The sequence below is a fragment of the Melanotaenia boesemani genome, chromosome 13 (genome assembly GCF_017639745.1).
Source record: "Melanotaenia boesemani isolate fMelBoe1 chromosome 13, fMelBoe1.pri, whole genome shotgun sequence".
NCBI classification, from domain to species: domain Eukaryota; kingdom Metazoa; phylum Chordata; class Actinopteri; order Atheriniformes; family Melanotaeniidae; genus Melanotaenia; species Melanotaenia boesemani.
The window spans coordinates 20,364,795-20,383,161 of record NC_055694.1 but is presented as its reverse complement, the minus strand read 5'-3'; the positions used below and the strand labels follow the sequence as shown (position 1 = coordinate 20,383,161).

General features: G+C 39.9%; 1 protein-coding gene across 1 annotated transcript; it reads right to left on the bottom strand.

Moving 5' to 3' along the window:
- Positions 1–341: 341 nt before the first annotated feature.
- LOC121652075 (piggyBac transposable element-derived protein 4) lies at positions 342–1,685 on the bottom strand. The gene has a single exon (XM_042004617.1). The coding sequence runs from the start codon at positions 1,683–1,685 to the stop codon at positions 342–344; it is 1,344 nt and encodes a 447-aa protein (XP_041860551.1).
- Positions 1,686–18,367: the final 16,682 nt, after the last annotated feature.

Here is an 18,367-nt window from a genome sequence, read left to right as displayed (position 1 = left end):
TATTTATTACAATAAAAACCACAAACTTGCTCACTCAACTGTTTTGGAACTTGAAAAAATATAGGTTTCTAATATAAATATCTAAATGTAAAATTGAAATAAAGTATTACTATATACAAATATTTACAAGAAAAACATGTATATTCATAGGCGTTTTTAGCTGAAACTCTTCAAACACACAAACTTCAGCTGCAATTCTTCAAAAAACAAACAAATTGTAAAATAATAGTGCAGTCAACTGTAAAGTAATAGTGCAAATGTAACACTGAGAGACAATTGAGATGTAATCAAACTATATACACATATTTTACACTATATACAATGGGCTGTAGTTTTTTTATTTACACATGCCACTCTGCAAAGCAATTTCTATCCACAATAACACAGAGAGCCACATCACAAGCTTTGCATTTCCAAGGGGTTAGGTTTCTCTTTTTGTCCACTTGGTGGCAGCGTTGGCAACTCCTACGTCCTTGTGTGGCTTTTTGGCTGGTGTCTGTTACCACAGCAATGGGAACGGGAATGTGGTCTGCGCTTCTCTTGGCTGGTCTGCCGCTCCTGTCCACCCCACACAGCTGGGCCACCAGCTCAGTTTGGAAGTCCTTGTGTGACATGGGCTTCTCCTGGTTTGCAGTTTTGATGTCACAGTGGAGAAGGTAGGCATTGGTGGTGGCAATGTCCATGAGGTGTAAGAAGTGGGTGCGGTACCAGCATGCAGATTTGCGGTGGGTGGAATAGTACTGCAGCAGCTGGACGGACAGGTCAACACCACCCATGTGCTTGTTGTAAGCGATGATTGGGGTAGGGCAGGAGATCTGTTTTTCTGTCCAGCGTCCATCCTTGCCCTTCACCCTCCTCTTGACCGTCTCCTCAGAAAATGCTGGATGAATTGTGGAGCACACTGACACCTCCCTTGTGTCCATCCACTTTACAAAAACCAGGGAGCCCTCCCTGATCCACCGTACTTCACCTCTCTCTGATGTTTTTGAGAGAGCATTGTCTCTCTTTCCTGGGCACCCTCTCCTGTTGTCCCTGTTAGTACCACAGGCTCCAAACTTCATCCCCGCCAGCTTCAGGAACAACTCAGGGCTTGAATAGAAATTGTCCATGTAAACATGGTAACCTGTTCCAAGATATGATGGCTGGATAAGGTCAATTACAACATCATATGCCACTCCATGCACCGTCTGTGTGTGCTTCTTTCCCACATAAACATTGAAGTTGACCGTGTAGCCATTGCTGGAGTAGGCCAAAACAAACAATTTAATTCCCCATTTTGTTGGTTTGTCCCTCAGGTATTGTGTCATCCCAGTTTTTGCCTTTGTGGCCACCATTCTTTCGTCCACAGCCAATTCCCTCCTCGGATGATAATGAGCCTGGCAGGCACTGAGGATGTCGTTTATGAGGGGCTTCATCTTACAAAGCTTGTCGTATGAAGGAGTTCCCTTCCTGTCATCATTTTTTTTTTTATCCTCCTCCGGGTCACTGGGGTGGATGTTTGACAGCAGAGCCCTGAAGCAGTCCCTCGCCATTATGGTGGCTGGAAACGGCACAGATGTGATCGCATCCTGTTTCCAGTAATCCCTGATGCTGGGCAGTGACACCAGGGATGTGTAGATGAGGAGGCCCAGGAACTTATAGAGCTCCTCATTGTCGACATCAGCCCATCTATATTTTTTCCCCATCTCTTTACTGTGTGCTGCTTTTTTGTTTGTGTTAGCACACAGTGTGTGCATAGTGGTGGGGGAAAAATATAGCTGAAATAGTTTCAGCGGTGAAAAGACTGCATGGCTGTCCACCTGGGCTCCTGGTGGTCTCCGCGGCATGAATCTGCTGATTTCTGGGGCAGCGTCAGGGTGCTGTCCAGTTCTCCAGGGCTCCAAGCGATGGTGTGGCTGTGGAGATCTGGACCTCGCTTGACTGCTCCTCCCACGCCCTCTCTGTGTAGGCCTCTGCCTAGAGGGTCCACTATCCTCACATCTGTATACAGACACATGAAAATAATATTTTAGATTTTAGATTATTGTTCATATGCACATGATGGATAGTGAATTCAAATGTGGGCGCTAAAATTCTGGCTCAGACTCTTCTTGTAAAAATTTGTCTGCTTTTAAATGACGAACCTGGTTATTTACAGAATGTAACATCTTGTCTTTTTATCTCCATAAACTGCACAAGTCTCACTCTCATAGTGACTTGTGAACATTTAATTTCAGGATTTGTACAGAGAGTTGATCTCCTAAAACTCTGACCAGACATTTAGAATTTCTCTTCTATCCCAGAGACAAAGAAATCTTTTTGGAAATTTAAGTGAAGTTTGCATTGATTAATCTTCACATGGGCTTGCTTCTGTTGAGTTGTGTGCATTTTTAATGCCATGCAGTTTGTGAAAGCATTCTGTTCTGATGAAGAAATAAAACATGATAAAGAAGAAATTTCCAAACATGACCTACAGTAAAAAAAAAAAGAAGCTTTTTTTTGTATTCTGATAGTTGAACGAACAAGCTAAGATCAATATTGTCAAAACTGGCACAGAACTAAATTACAGCTTTGATATTATGTATTTTGGTACTTTGCCAACTGATGTAACTGTTATGGGCAAATACATTGTAGAAATTCTTGTGGTTAGAAAGAAAACAACAACTAAGAAGCCATCAACAAAAGTGCAGTGGATAACTATTGTATAGGATCTGTATGAGATGCAGAATAAACCTTCTTAAGGCTTTATAGCAATAAATTAGAAAGCCAGAAAACTCATTTCATGAATGGTTTGTACAGAGAAAAGAGATGGACACATTCTCATTCAGTCACAGGAAAAGAAAGTCAACTATTTACATTGTAATTTCATGCCTGCTGGTTGCCGACATGACAGTAAAATACAGCATGACATCTAGCTTATGTATCTTTTGGTTGCTGGATTTCTCTTTCAGAGATGGGAATTAAAGCAACACCAGTGAACTTTGGGAGATTTTCCCAATTTGCTCCCACTAACAAAGGCTAATCTGTGATCCGTCTTGCATCCTGTCTCTTCTCTGAGCTCTGTCCTGAAAGCCTGTTCACACGTGTCTTCTTTCTTTCTTTCTTTCTTTCTTTCTTTCTTTCTTTCTTTCTTTCTTTCTGAATTAGCCATGATGCACATCCAAAAACAGCTAATGTGTTGATATCCATTTGCTGGTGTGTAACACAGTGTCATAAAGCAAAATGCAATTGACATGTGATGGTCTGTGTTAGAAGAAAAAATAAAAATATATATAGTTAAGTGCAGTTTCTCGGCCTTGGGACACTGCAGGACAATACAGCTCCAGGAGTGTGTGTAATGAATAACATTATGCCATCAAAACGAGAGAGAAGCATGAGGTCAGATAGGTAAGCCTGGTACACACATAACGATTATTTTAATCTTATGGGATTTTTTATCTGTTCGAGACCTCACATGTAAAGATAAAAAATCCGGCATTAAACAGTTTTGATCATGTGTGTGGTGTGTGCCGATAATCTAATCACAGAACAACACTCACATCATAATGCTGTCCCACAACTCATCTACAACCTAAACGTAGAAGAAGAACCATAGCAACAACCGGCAAAAGAAGAAGAACCATAGCAACAACCGGCAAAAGAAGAAGAACCATAGCAACAACCGGCAAAAGAAGAAGAACCATAGCAACAACCGGCAAAGGAAGAACTTTATTTACTTCCTTGTTCCCCAGCCAGCTCGCTCTCTGATTGGCTACATTCCGTGCCACGTCACCATCCACGCAGTCAGAATGTACGAGTGTTCCTCAGAAATCGGCTCTGAAATATTGAACATGTTCAATATTCCCCATTGTCAGCTTTGACCCGTTTCGGAGCGGATTATCGAGACAAATCTGTAGGAACGTTAAAAAGATTTGAATTAAAACCTGCAGCACGTTGGTTAGATATAGCTCACTAAACATATCTGGACGTTGTGAGTCGACACTGGGTGATACCCCCGTGTTTTGGAAAATATTAAAAGTGTTTCATTTCATCTCTGAAAAAGAACTACGTGTCGAAGTCAGTGAAAGCAGCTTGGGAAGCCATCGCATTGAAATACCACTTGAAGAGGCTAGTTTCTTTTTTTCTTTTTGTTTGTTTGTTTGTTTTGTTTTGTTTTTTTTAAATCACATTGCCGGTCTCAGGAAAGACCGTGTTGCACGGATGATTAAACTTGCTTAGTTGTGTAACATTTGGGGTAGTGTTTTGTTTTTACAAGATTTCACACTTTTCTTTTACATGACAATCAGCTGCTGCATGATAATGAGGCAGCTGGTATTTAGTTCCTGTGCAACGGCTTTGTAGTCTTCAAAGTTTAAAATGTCAATGCTCGCTTTCTTCTTGTATTCACATTTTTGGTTTATAAATACAGTTTTTTTTTTGTTTTTTTGTTTGTTTTTTATTATTGAGAGCTGTTACTTAATAACAGAGATAAAAACCTTTAAAAATCTAAGTTTTTGATCTTTTGTTTAAGCATACCTTGCCCTTATAAAAAAAGTAAATAAAACAAAACCAAAATCTGATCAATGACACACACAGAAGTCTTGTCTTTTAAATGTCCATGCTGCTCTTATCCACAGAAAGAAAATACTTTGAGCATGTTGGACGTCATTTAAGAAAACAAGAAACTGTCTGTTGTGTTTTTGAAAACTGTGCTTTCAAAACAAACACTCATGGAAGCATACTCCTCACTCACTGGATGACTTCAAGTCTGAGTTTCTGCAGAGATCTGTCAAACATTTCCTGGCAGGTGACAGTCCTGAATTTGAAGAACATACTCAGGGAGCAGTGAATGATGATGCAGAGCATGAAACAGTTGCAGAACTGCCTAACTTCATTTAGAAAAATCTGTCCCATTTGCTACTAAAATTGGAAAGCAAATTCAATGTACCACAAAGGTGTATTGATGAGTTGGTAGAAGAACTACACTTCATTTCCTCATCAGCTTCAATTTCAATCTTTAAGGAGATCTTACAGTCATGCTTTAAGAAGCATAATTGTGAAGTGAATGATTTGATGATCTCAGAGATAATGACAGACCTATGTGAATGCAATCCAATTAAATTAGCTTTAAAGAGTAATGGTCCCCTTTCTACTTCCTACAAAAGGAGAGCGTATTTCAAGGAACATTTTTCCATGGTGGAACCCATTGAGTATTTGCTCAGTGCCACAGAGCAGAGAAGTTTTCAGTATGTACCTATCCTGAAATCATTGCATGAGGTTTTAAAGAAAAAAGAAATCCAGGATTTGCTGACACACAGTTTGGAAGTGCACAGTAGTTATGAAACTCAGTACCATTCATTTCATGATGGTACAAATTTTAAAAACAATACATTTCTGTCAGAAAATAATCCAGCCATATCACTTATTTTGTATGTGAATGATTTTGAAGTATGTAATCCACTTGGCACGTCAAAAAAAAGCACAAGGTTACTGCTGTGTATTGGGTTTTAGCTAATGTTCCACCTTTGCTTAGATCTTCACTGACATCAATCAACTTAGCCCTTCTCTGCAAGGCTGATGATGTTAAACAGTTTGACTATAGCAAGGTGTTAGAACCACTTCTAAAAGATCTTGTCAGCCTTGAAGAGGAAGGACTTTACATTCCTTCGTTAGGCATGCAACTTAAAGGTTCTGTCTTTTGTGTTGTTTCAGATAACCTTGGTGCTCACAGTGCTGGAGGATTTGTGGAAAGTTTCTCAAGTTCTCATGTCTGTAGGTTTTGTCTTGGAGAAAGATCTCAGTTCCAAGTAAATGAAGTTAGAATGGGAGCATTTCCTCCTAGGACAATACAGCAGCATAGGGAGCTGTAAAGAGACAATGTCCACTGACTGAAAAACTAAAGCATTTTGATGTTTTCTCAGGATACCCACCAGATTTGCTATATGAGCTCTTTGAAGGTATCATACCTTTAGAGTTGGCACTGTGTCTGAATACCTTAATCAAGAGAAAATATTTCACTCTGGCTGAACTGAATAAATGGATTAAAGAGTTCCCATATAGATGGGCAGATAAAAAAGATGCACCAAAGCCTGTCCCATCAACTTTTACAGCAAGAAAAACTGGCTTTGCTTTGCCTCTTTCCCCTGATTGTTGGAGAAAAAACTCCTAAGAGTGAACCAACATGGCTCGTCTTTCTGAACCTCAAAGACATAGTTGAGCTTGTCCTTTCTTACCCCATGGAAGCCCTGAGACTTTGGGTGAACTGGAATCAGTCCTGAGAGACGTTTGCACTTGATGGAAACTTTACTTTGCATTACAAAGATGCAGACTTTGGAGAGGAATATTTTTCTCTTATTTCGACAAGTAACATTAAAGACAAAAACACAATTAAGGTGGTTCATCTTGTTGAACCTCCCACACTTACTCTGACCTTTGCCAGTGTTGAAAGTTTCTCTGAAGATGCATCAGATGCATGCACCTCCATTAAAACCTTAGCATCCTCAGCCCGCACTTCGGTGACCTCCATCCATCCTAACAGCACTTGCTCTCTTGGATCAGATGATACGGTGATTCTTTCATCCCCCGGTGCATGATCCTCAGCGTTCACAGCCTTGGCCAGCTGAGTTTCCAGTACCTCGCTTTGCTTACAACACAGAATTGGTTCTTGTCTCAGGAAATGAAGCCTTCAGAAAGGATGGCATTCATCTTGCTCACTTCACTACAGTTCTTCCGGACATTCTTGAAAAACTTGCTGAAAGTGTCTCCCAGCATGTTGCCTATCCAACAAGTGCACAGTTGTCAGATGTTGCTGAGGCACTGATTCAGAAGCATCCCTGCCTTAAAGAACCAGGATCATACAATGGATGCTATGGTTGACAACAAAGACTAAAATATAAAATGGGAAACTACAGATCAAACCTAAGAGCGCTTGGATGCCCTAAAGTTGAGGTAAACTCTCTCAAAAAGAAGCAACCATATAAAAAAAGCTCCTGCAAAGAATATCAAAAAGCCAAGAAAGGCAGAGGTTAACTATCTACCTTCTCACCCACAAGGAGAAAGTGAGGACAGCTTGGAGCTGGAAAGAAAGGCACTCCTAGATGAAGTAAAGAAGAGGATCAACAGTCAGGTCATCAGTGGAAAAATGACATTCTCTGTCTGCAGGCAGGAATAGTCAGTCAAGCACCACCAATAAGTGACTAAAAAGACAGATGGCCCCCTCTTTTTAAGCCAACTCAGGTAAATGCCATTAAAAATAGTTTATGGTTTGTGGTATACAGGTTATTGGTTTTCTGTATAAACAAATGGTGCCCTTTGTATTTGTCTTATTTTTGTACAGATTAACGAAGAATTCAGAAGGATCACCACTGTTAATCTGGAGACAACATTCATGGCAAAACTGGACCTGTACTCCCCAAAAATAATGTCCCTGCTTTCTGCAAAAGGAGGAGCTACAAAAGTAAAAATTCAGCACATTAGAAACATGCTACTAGAGGTAAAAGCAAAATTTGCTTTTACATTTAATGCAACATGAAATCTAAGTGTAAATAAAATAATTTTTTGTGTTTGTAAGGAGATTGCAAAATCGTGTTCACTGAGTTCTTTGTCCCTAATTGATGTTTTTTGTCTTTACAGGATGATTCAGGAGAGGAGGAGGGAGGCTGCTGTCCGTTTTTTAATGGTATACCTCAAAAAAAGGAGGAAGATCTCTTTAAAGAGCACTCGGTAGGTAAAAGGCACTTGCATTCACTTTGTTTTCAGGTATACACACACACACACACACACACACACACACACACACACACACACACACACACACACACACACACACACACACACACACACACACACACACACACACACACACACACACACACACTTGTTGATACTCTTCCGTTAATGAAAGAAAAACTCAATGGTCACAGAAATAACTTGAATCTGATAAAAGTAATAATAAAAATTCTATGAAATTTAACCAATGAAAGTCAGACATTGTTTTTCAACCATGTTTCAACAGAATTATTTAAAAAATAAACTCAAAACAGGCCTGGACAAAAATGATGGTACCCTTAACTTAATATTTTGTTGCACTACCTTTTGAGGCAACCACTGCAATCCAACGATTCCTGTAACTGTTAATGAGACTTCTGCACCTCTCAGCAGGTATTTTTTTCCCTGTACCAGATGCAGCAAAGCAGCCAGAACATAACAGAGCCTCCTCCATGTTCCACAGCAGGGACGGTGTTCTTTTCTTCATATGCTTCATTTTTCCATCTGTAAACATAGAGATGATGTGTCTTGGTAAAAAGTTCCATTTTTGTCTCATCTGTCCATAGGACATTCTCCCAGAAGCTTTGTGGCTTGTCAGCATGTAGTTTACCTTTTTTATGGTTTGTTTTTAACAATGGTTCCTCCTTGTTCGTCTCCCATTAAGTCCACTTTGGCTCAAACAAGGACAGATGGTGGGATCTGACACTGATGTTCCTTCAGCTTGAAGTTCACCTTTAACCTCTTTAGAAGTTTTTCTGGGCTCTTTTGTTACCGTTCGTATTATCCGTCTCTTTGGTTTGTCATCAGTTTTCCTCCTGCGGCCACGTCCAGGGAGGTTGGCTACAGTCCCATAGATTTTACATTTCTGAATAATATGTGCAGCTGTAGCCACAGGAACATCAAGCTGCTTGGAGATGGTCTTATAACCTTTACCTTTAACATGCTGGTCTATAATTTTCTTTCTAATCTCCTGAGACAACTCTTTCCTTTGCTTCCTCTGGTCCATGTTGAGTGTGGTACACACCATGTCACCAAATAGCACAGTGACTACCTGTAGCCTATATATAGGCCCACTGACTGGTTACAAGCTTGCAGACACCTGTGATGCTAATTAGTGGACACACCTTGGATTAACACGTCCCTTTGGTCACATTATTTTCAGTCTTTTCAAGGGGCACCATCATTTTATTCCAGGCCTGTTTCATAAGTTTTGTTTTGTTTTGATTTGTTTGTTTTGTTTTGTTTGTTTTTTAAATAATTCTGTTGAAACATGGTTGAAAAACAATGTCTGACTTTCATTGGTTAAATTTCGTAGAATTTTTATTTATTATTACTTTTGTCAGATTCAAGTTATTTCTGTGACCACTGTGGGCTTTTCTTTCATTAACCGAAGGATACCAACAATTTTGTCCACGTCTGTACCTTTGAAGTGTTTCAGATGGTATTCCTTGGGCTGGATGGTCTGAAAGCTAGCCCAAAGGTCAATTCTCTAAAAAACAAACTGCTGCAATAAAATGTAGAAGATCAGATTCAGCAGGAAACTTTACAGGTTTTATTGTTCATGTGGTTATATTTCCAGTTTGAATGTTGTTAAAATTAGTCTTATGTTTCATACTGTTTAAAGGTTTATCAGGAAGTTGAACCAGATCTGTACTCAGTATCTGAAAAATTTGCTCCATGTTCTTCAGGGAGGAAATGCCAAATGTTTTTGGGCATTTCAGCAAAGGTTTTTATGTATTTGTGTTCACATACACTATTTTTTTTTTATTTATTTCTGAGAGGACTGGATTTAGTGCAGACGATTGTCCCACCAATATCCAGATAATTCATTTGAATACTGTATGTTAAGAGGATTTACCTGGATTCTTATCTTTTGGAGCTCCTCAGCACAGCAAGATTTCTTTTGTGATTATATTCAAAATGTTTTGTTTTTGTTTTTGTATTTTGATTTTTTCTTTGTTTGTGCACATGGGGTAAAACAGTTTAAATTCATTGTCACTGTGACTTTATAATGAAGTGAGCAAAAGAATAAACTTGTTTTTTTTTTTATTTAAGTTAAATAAGTTCATAGTACTAAAGAAAACTGAGGTAGCAATTTGCAGTGACAATAACTTAAGTGATTTGATAACTCAAAATCACCTAAATTTTAGAAGGAAAATTAATTTAAATCAGCACAATTAAGCTTTTTTGAGACCAGTTCAAATCATGTTGACCATGCTAATCAAATTGAGTTAGTAGAACTATGAAAGTCTCTGGATATATACTTAAAAAGTTGCAAGTAAGGTGCATGCAAATTGTTACCTCAATTTTTTAAAGTTAAGTCAGTGTATTATCTTTTAGAGTGTAGCCACATATTTTCATAAGATCATGGCACATCGATATGGCCTCCTCTTCTGTGGCCACAGACTTAAGGCAGTCGTCCACATAAAAATTCTGTAGGACTCTTTACAACCTCAGTTCTGTTTTGTTTACTCTGATCTTCAGCACACTTTCTCAGGGCAAAGCTGACACAGCTGGGTGAGGATGTGGCTCCAAACAGATACGCAGTCATCTTGTGTTCCACCAGTGGTTGAGTGGAATCTCCACCTGGCCACCACAGAAATAGGGCTGCATGATTATGACCAAAATAATGATCATGATTATTTTGATCAATATTGTAATCACGATTATTAATCATGATTATTCTCCGTGTTTGGAAAAACATGTATTTTTATTGCATCAATTAGAAACAAACTATGTGGCAACAATTTTTTGTGAAAAATTAAACGTTAAATTAGAATAGATTATAAATAATGCAACCATTCATTTTTGAGAAGTTAATCTAAATTATGGGGCTACAAAAGATGCTAAATCAAGAGTCGTTTGGGAGCCAAAAGAGCCGGCTCTCTGATAAGAGCTGGACATCCCATCACTAGCATAGTTGTAATGGATGCTACAGTGGAGAGTGATGTTGTGAGAAAGGCAAAAACTGAAGAAAAGACAACCTAAAAATGTTTTGAAAAGCAAAAAAAAAATGTTCAGTCAATATTTTCTTTGTTTTTTAAGTTTAATTTTATTAAGTTAATGTTTTTTTAATTAGGAGTCTGCAACATGTCACAATACTTTCAACTTTTTTTAATTGCTTATGTCCACACTCTTTATTGATAAACATTAATATCTGACAGTAAGCCAGCGCGGGATCATCCAGCAGCAGTTATGTATGTTTAATTTTCAGCCTGGTCATGAAACGGAGGCGATCATCTCCTGCTCTGAATGCAGATCTGCCGTGTGAAGAACAAGCCTCTTCAGAGTGCTTTTGGACGGGGGAGGGGTCGGCGCAGCACCCAGTCCTCACTGAAGAGTAAACTATACGCTCTTTCATGTCAGTCTACAAAAGCCCCCAATATCACCAGAAAAAGTCTTTGAAGAAAATTTGTCACTTGTCATTTTTTGAAAACAAAAACAACAAAAATAAAAAAAAATCGCTAGAGTTAGGCGAAAACTCGCTAAATATAGCAACGAAGCTACGTTACACTACGTTAGCAACACTGAGTACAACTAGCTGCCGGCTTTAAAAGGGGTGCGCCACTACGCCCTTGTTCTTTAGGCAGTTTCATGAAGCTTTGGCCTTGCGTTCGCCCCCTGGTGTTTGGCAGACAACAGGTTGAGAATGTATGTGATCAGAGATGCAGCAGAGCCGCTTTTTGAATGTAAATATTGTTGAAGACAACCTAAAAATGTTTTGAAAAGCAAAAAAAAAATGTTCAGTCAATATTTTCTTTGTTTTTTAAGTTTAATTTTATTAAGTTAATGTTTTTTTAATTAGGAGTCTGCAACATGTCACAATACTTTCAACTTTTTTTAATTGCTTATGTCCACACTCTTTATTGATAAACATTAATATCTGACAGTAAGCCAGCGCGGGATCATCCAGCAGCAGTTATGTATGTTTAATTTTCAGCCTGGTCATGAAACGGAGGCGATCATCTCCTGCTCTGAATGCAGATCTGCCGTGTGAAGAACAAGCCTCTTCAGAGTGCTTTTGGACGGGGGAGGGGTCGGCGCAGCACCCAGTCCTCACTGAAGAGTAAACTATACGCTCTTTCATGTCAGTCTACAAAAGCCCCCAATATCACCAGAAAAAGTCTTTGAAGAAAATTTGTCACTTGTCATTTTTTGAAAACAAAAACAACAAAAATAAAAAAAAATCGCTAGAGTTAGGCGAAAACTCGCTAAATATAGCAACGAAGCTACGTTACACTACGTTAGCAACACTGAGTACAACTAGCTGCCGGCTTTAAAAGGGGTGCGCCACTACGCCCTTGTTCTTTAGGCAGTTTCATGAAGCTTTGGCCTTGCGTTCGCCCCCTGGTGTTTGGCAGACAACAGGTTGAGAATGTATGTGATCAGAGATGCAGCAGAGCCGCTTTTTGAATGTAAATATTGTTGAAGATCAGGTTAATTGTAGCCACCAAAATCGTGATCACGATAAAAATCCGATTAATTGTGCAGCCCTACACAGAAACCTCCGTAGGTTGGAGTCATCGTCAGGAACTTTAACCTGGTGGAACATTGCTTCCACATCCGCCACAGCTTCTTGTCTGGATCTAATGACAACACCAAGAAGACTGCTAGTTAAATCAGGGCCTTGCAAGAGCTGATCCTTTAACGATGTTCCTGAAAGGAAGCTGCACCATCAAACACAACTCTCAGTTTCTGTTTCACCGGATAATATACAGGACTATGTGGTATGTACCACACTTTACCTTCCTTGTGTGTCAGCTCTTCAATGGACAACTGCACCCTATAACCTTTCTGAAGAATATTGTCCATGAAGTCCTTGTATTCCTTACGAAAGAAGCCATTCCTGATGAACCACATTTTCAAATTCTGTGCTCTCTGCTCAGCCATTGTTCCATTATTTGGCATGCTGACCATTCGGTTCCTCACAGGCAAACATACAACGTAGTGGCCTTCAACCAGTTTAGCAGATTCTATGACCATGTCCATGAACTGCTGGTCTTCTTTTGACATTTCCACCTCATCATGTTTGGGAAATCCATCTGAAACTGTTGATGCCACAAATCCTCCAGACCAACAGCTGAAATACGGTTCACCATGGTCTTAACAGGTTTGCTCTTGTTGCTGCAGCTGGATCTTTCCCTCAAAGGCCCATTTACTGTCCAGCCGAGCTTGGTTCTGACAGCGTATGGTCCATTACCGACACTGCTCACAACCTCCCATGGCTCCATGGCCTTTGGCACCGATGTTAGCTTCAATCTGAGGCAGTTTTATGTTTTTAAGGTAAGGCCACCTTTCAAGGTCCTTCTGTTGTAGTATTTTTTCTTTTCCTATAGGTATTGTCTTATGAATGAAGGCATCTGGGAGATCAATAAACTCATCACCTGACAGACTGCTGACCTCCAGGCCAGACACCACATAAGTATTGACAGGTTTCTCTTCATTCATGGTTCTCAGCATCATTTCAGTCTTTCGTCCATTAACGTTCAACTCATTCATTAGTGCCTCTGTACAAAATGTAGCAGAGCTGCCTGGGTCAAGAAAGGCATGTGTCTGCACTATCACACTCCCTTTTTGGATTTGACTTGGACCGGAACTATGGCAAGCATGCAGTCTGCCTCCCCGGCCCCAGTCAGCTCATGCTCGTCAGACTGAGCACAAACAAACGCTCTCAAAACCATCACATTGACCATCACTGTTTTCTGCCCATGTTTCTGCATCTGCAACTATGCCCTTTCTCTTAATGTGCAGAAGTGTAGGATGTGTTAAAGTACACACCTCACAGTTCACTTTAATTTAGCAACGTTTACTCATGTGACCATGCTTGAGGCAGCTAAAACAAAGTCCCTTGCTCCTGAAGAGCTCCAGTTTCTTTTTGTGTGATTTACTTTTAGGTTTGTTACTAGTCTCTAAGATATTCTCGCCTTTACAGAAGAGACAGGCCAGTGTTGTGGTAGTTGGAGCTGTGTGTTCAGCTGGATCTGCATATTTCTTCTGTTTATCCAACTGCACTGCACTTGTGGTGAAGGACTTCCTGTCTATACCTTTTTTCAGCTCTTTGTGATTACTTTGCTTGGTTGTGAACGTTTTAGATGCAGTGCCATCTTTTATGTCACCAAAGACTGGATGAAGAGCAACTTTGGCTTGTTTGCTGATGAACTCAGGCAAATCCTTAAGCTTGACTCTTCTATCACTATCCTCTTGTATGTTGCACACGACATTTCTCCATCTTTCACGCAGCTTGAATGGAAGTTTTGCACTGGGGCTTTCAGATTTACAACATTGTCCAACTCCTCCATATAACTCACCTCAGTCATGGTGTTGCAGCAGGCTGTCAGGAAGAGTGAAAAGGCATTCAAAGCCTCTGCATCCTCTGGTTTGATGGGCGTCAATATCTTGTTTTTGTTTAAGAACAGCAGCCTTTGCTAGCAATGCAGCTCTTTCTACTTCAGCTTTGAGACGTGCAGCTCAAGCAGTGGGCATTCTGCTCCCGACATCTGATGCAGGCTGTCTGCTCCTACAGCTTTGGGCACCTGATGCCAATGATACATCGTCTGTCGGGTGCACCTCTGCAGCACATTCCTCAGCTTGTTTAGCACGTTCTTCAGCTGTCTCTATCTACTTTTCCACTTGTCGCATAAATCCACGAATGTGCATTAGCTTCGGCTCAAACCACAAACTTTGATCTTTTTCCAGCTCTTCTCCACACAGCAAGGGTGATAAAGTATCATTAGTCTTCCAAGATTCTCCTAGGGAGTCTTGATAATCTCAAGGTATGTCCCAATCCGCACACTTCTATACTTCGAACACTACATTTAAGTGCTTAGTGCGCTGACACAGAAATTTCAGTAAAAACTCAGTGCACTGAAAGTACCCGGATGCTGCCCAAAACAAAAGCCAAAAATCTAGTGCGAAACGATGGACACTACACGCACTAAACGGACGCCATCTTGCTGACGTAGCGGAAGGGGTGCGACTTTCAACCAGTTTGTCAGAGCTGAATAATGGCAGCCACCGACTCAGCGGTACCGATGCAGGTGGAGGCTGTTTTCTACTGTTGTAAGTATGAAGTTATTTGATCATAATTCTAATATAAACTGCAGCATGCTTCTTATCTCTTCTATCCCTGATGACAGTTATGGATCTGATCATTTGTTGGAGGCTGCAGTAGAGTTAGCAACGTAAATGTTAGCAGTTTTATAGCCGATTTTGTGGATGTAGATGGGCTATAAGTGTTAAAAATGATTAATGCTATAGGTGCGGGGTCTCTGGCGTAAACGAAATGGTCCTTGATCTGAAAACTGATTAGGAAACACCGCTGATTAGAGAACCCGCCCGTTTCCATGGTAACACTGACAAAGCCGTAGCTGATTGTACATCACTTTAGATAAGCGTCTGCAAAGTACCCATAAAGTACATATATATATATATATATATATATATATATATATTAATGTTTGCTTTTATAAAACCTGCCATTGTGTGTTCACCGTAGGTCACTGTGGCATCAAACCACCGAGCCAGCAGTGGCACTGAAGCATTTACCACCAGCGGGCCAGGAAGCTGCTGTGGAGTAGAAGAGGCGGCAAGAAAGAAATGTTTTAATAAAAAGTTTAAAATGTTTTTTGCATCCCAGTTTTAGCGTCTTCATTACTGCATTTCATATTTTAAATGATGGTTTCTAGTATAATCAGTTTCCTGTTGCAGACGTGAACGTATCAGTGTAAACACCAATGAAAACACATGTATAATGTAAAGTACTTCAATTCAGCGAAGATATCTTTGCTAATTTAAAAGCTGTTTTATTAGTGTTTTAAATTGCACTTTATACTAACAGGTATGGGGGAGACATGCAAAGACACATGAACGTGTGCTGATGGTTTCTATTGTTATCTACTGAGATAGATTAATACAGTGGAGGCCACGGTTCTTTGTTTCACTAATGAGGCCTTTTAAAAGGCATTTAATAGCATAAAAGTATGATGACATGCAAACACGTATGTTAACGTGATTTTGGATTTTGGAAGAACTTGGACGGATTGTCCTAAAAAAAAAGTATATTAACGGAGCGGCGCTGCTATTAGGCAGCATGTAGAAGGGTCATAGTCCTTAAAATAAATAAGCATTCGTTCTAATTCATGTTCAGCCCGAGGAGGATCCTGCGTTGGATGCGACAAAGTTTACAGGTGGGGTTAAGTAAGGAGTAAACAAAGTGAAATCAAGAGTTGGAAATTCATTCTGTGTCACTACAGAAGGTAGAGCTTAGTGCGAACTACACACTGCCTTCCAGTGCACTCATGTAAGTGCGCGGTTTGAGACACACTCTCAGTGTAACTTCTGCTTCACTGTGTTTACGTTAGCATCTTCTTCCATTAGCCTTTAGATCACATTAGCCTGGCCAGTTAGATGACCCAATTTAGCTTTTGTTGATTGAATTAATCAGGAAATCTTTTCTTCGACAGCCTTCTTCGTCATTTTCGGTTCTCTTTTTCCACGAGCTAGCTTATGATGGACTTACGCTTTATAGAATAGAATAGAATAGAAATACTTTATTAATCCCTTTGGAGAGTCATCAGGGAAATTTGGGTACCAGCAGCAATACAACACCAACAGTAAAGCAGGATAAGCACAAGATATAATATATACAGGTATAAAGTAAAATACAGGCAATAAGGTGCATCAGGGCTATTGTGGTCTAGTTCAGCTGCCAAAAGTCTACGCTTACTCCTCAGTTGTTCAGCCGTTTTCCCATTCTCCAACGCAGAAGCAATTATCAGACTGACATCCGGGTCCTCTGAATGTCTACAGAACAGCTTGATCAAGATTTCAAGATCAGTCACACTCCATAGTTTAGTTCCCTTGAGCCGGCTCTTAGTGCCTCCAGCTGCAATCTTTTCCCTGTACTGTTCAGCTGGATGGGCGTGTCTGTGGTGTTGAGTCAAACCAACAAGAGTTCACACGCAAACTCTCCCAGCGGGGCCACCTTGGGTACCCAAAAGGGGATACACAAAAGTACAGCCAGATGTCCATACCTGAGGCTCTGGAAACTGACAAACAAAGACTCCAGGCATTGGCTGCACGACTGAGGAGATACAAAAGAGAAATAGAGGCCAGGAAAAATAACTGGCCTAGATAAAGTGTACTCCCAGTGGCAGGGATAATACCACACACACAAATTCAACAAGTCACCTAGTAGGTACAGTGTGGGGTTTGCAGGAATATTACATTTAAACCATCTTGACATGCCTTCACATACCTGAAGCCAGAACCTGCGGACAGGTATGGGGGACCACAAGGCATGGAAGTAGTTGTCAATCATGTTTGAGCAAATATTTGATTGTGACAGATCCATCTGGAACATCCTTTGTCCTGTATAAAGAGTCCTATGCAGATTTTTGAATTGTATTAGTTGCATGTTTGAATTCTTAGTCATTGTAATGGTGTTTAAACATATTTGTGACCATTCATTTTGATTAAAGTTACTGGATAAGCCAGCCTCCCATTTTGAAGTTTGAGGTTTAATCTTCTATTTTAGATAATATATATATTTTTAATAATAGTTTTGGGACATTGAGATTCAAGAATTCTGCTAACCTGATTGTTATGTTTCCTCTGATAGGGGTCAGTTTTCCCAGCCACTGCTGAACGTATCTCCAGTTTTTCCGCCTGATTGCTGATGCGCTCCAGCTGGGCTGCGCCCCTTATATACCTGTGTGTGACAATCCTCCTGGGCCAGATCGTCTCGGTTTAACCTTCGTATCCAGCCTCTGTTTTCTGCCTGTCTACCTGTCTGCCTGCCTGCCGTCGACCCTGTATTTCTGGACCTGGATATTCGCCACTGCCCGCTCCCTGACTGGTAACTCAGCCTTGTTTAGTGTTTTGATCTCCTGGATAACTGACTTCTGGATTGCTCTCAGGATTTGGTTTCTAGATCACGGACTTGGCTTTTTCGCTCTGACGGAGAACACTGAAGCGCCTGCCGCTGCCTTCCTCCTCTCGGACTTCCTGATCTCCGCCAGTGACCTGATTTCACTTATCTTACACATATTGTTCAATAAAACTCCTTCACCTATCCCTGGGATTCTGAGTTTTCACTGAGTCCAAACACCTGAATCATGACACTGGTAGGTACCTGCAAGTTTAACTAGTCAATGGTGTGTATATAAATAAATAAATATATATATATATATATATATATATATATATATATATATATATATATATATATATATATATATATATATATATATATATATACACACAATAGATTTAAGATGGTGGTATTCTAAAAATTTAGTGCTTCTGATTCCATATTGTGAAGTAAGTATATCAAATGAGAAGAAGTTTCCTTTTTCTATTATATGATCTGTTTTATTTAATCATCTTTTTGTTTTGTAGGATGTCAGGGTTCTTCCAGACAGTTGTCAGCATAGGTTGAATAATTAAAGACTTGGTTATTTTTAGAAATACCCACCAAGTCATTAAATAGGAACTGATTTAATGCTTTTAAAATTCGTATGTGGTTTGATGGCAGGTCAGAGATAACTAGATCCACACACAATGCTTTCTCTACATCTAACCATGATTCATTTAGTCCACTAGGTTTAAGCCATTTGGAGATATAGTGCAGATTGTTAAAAAA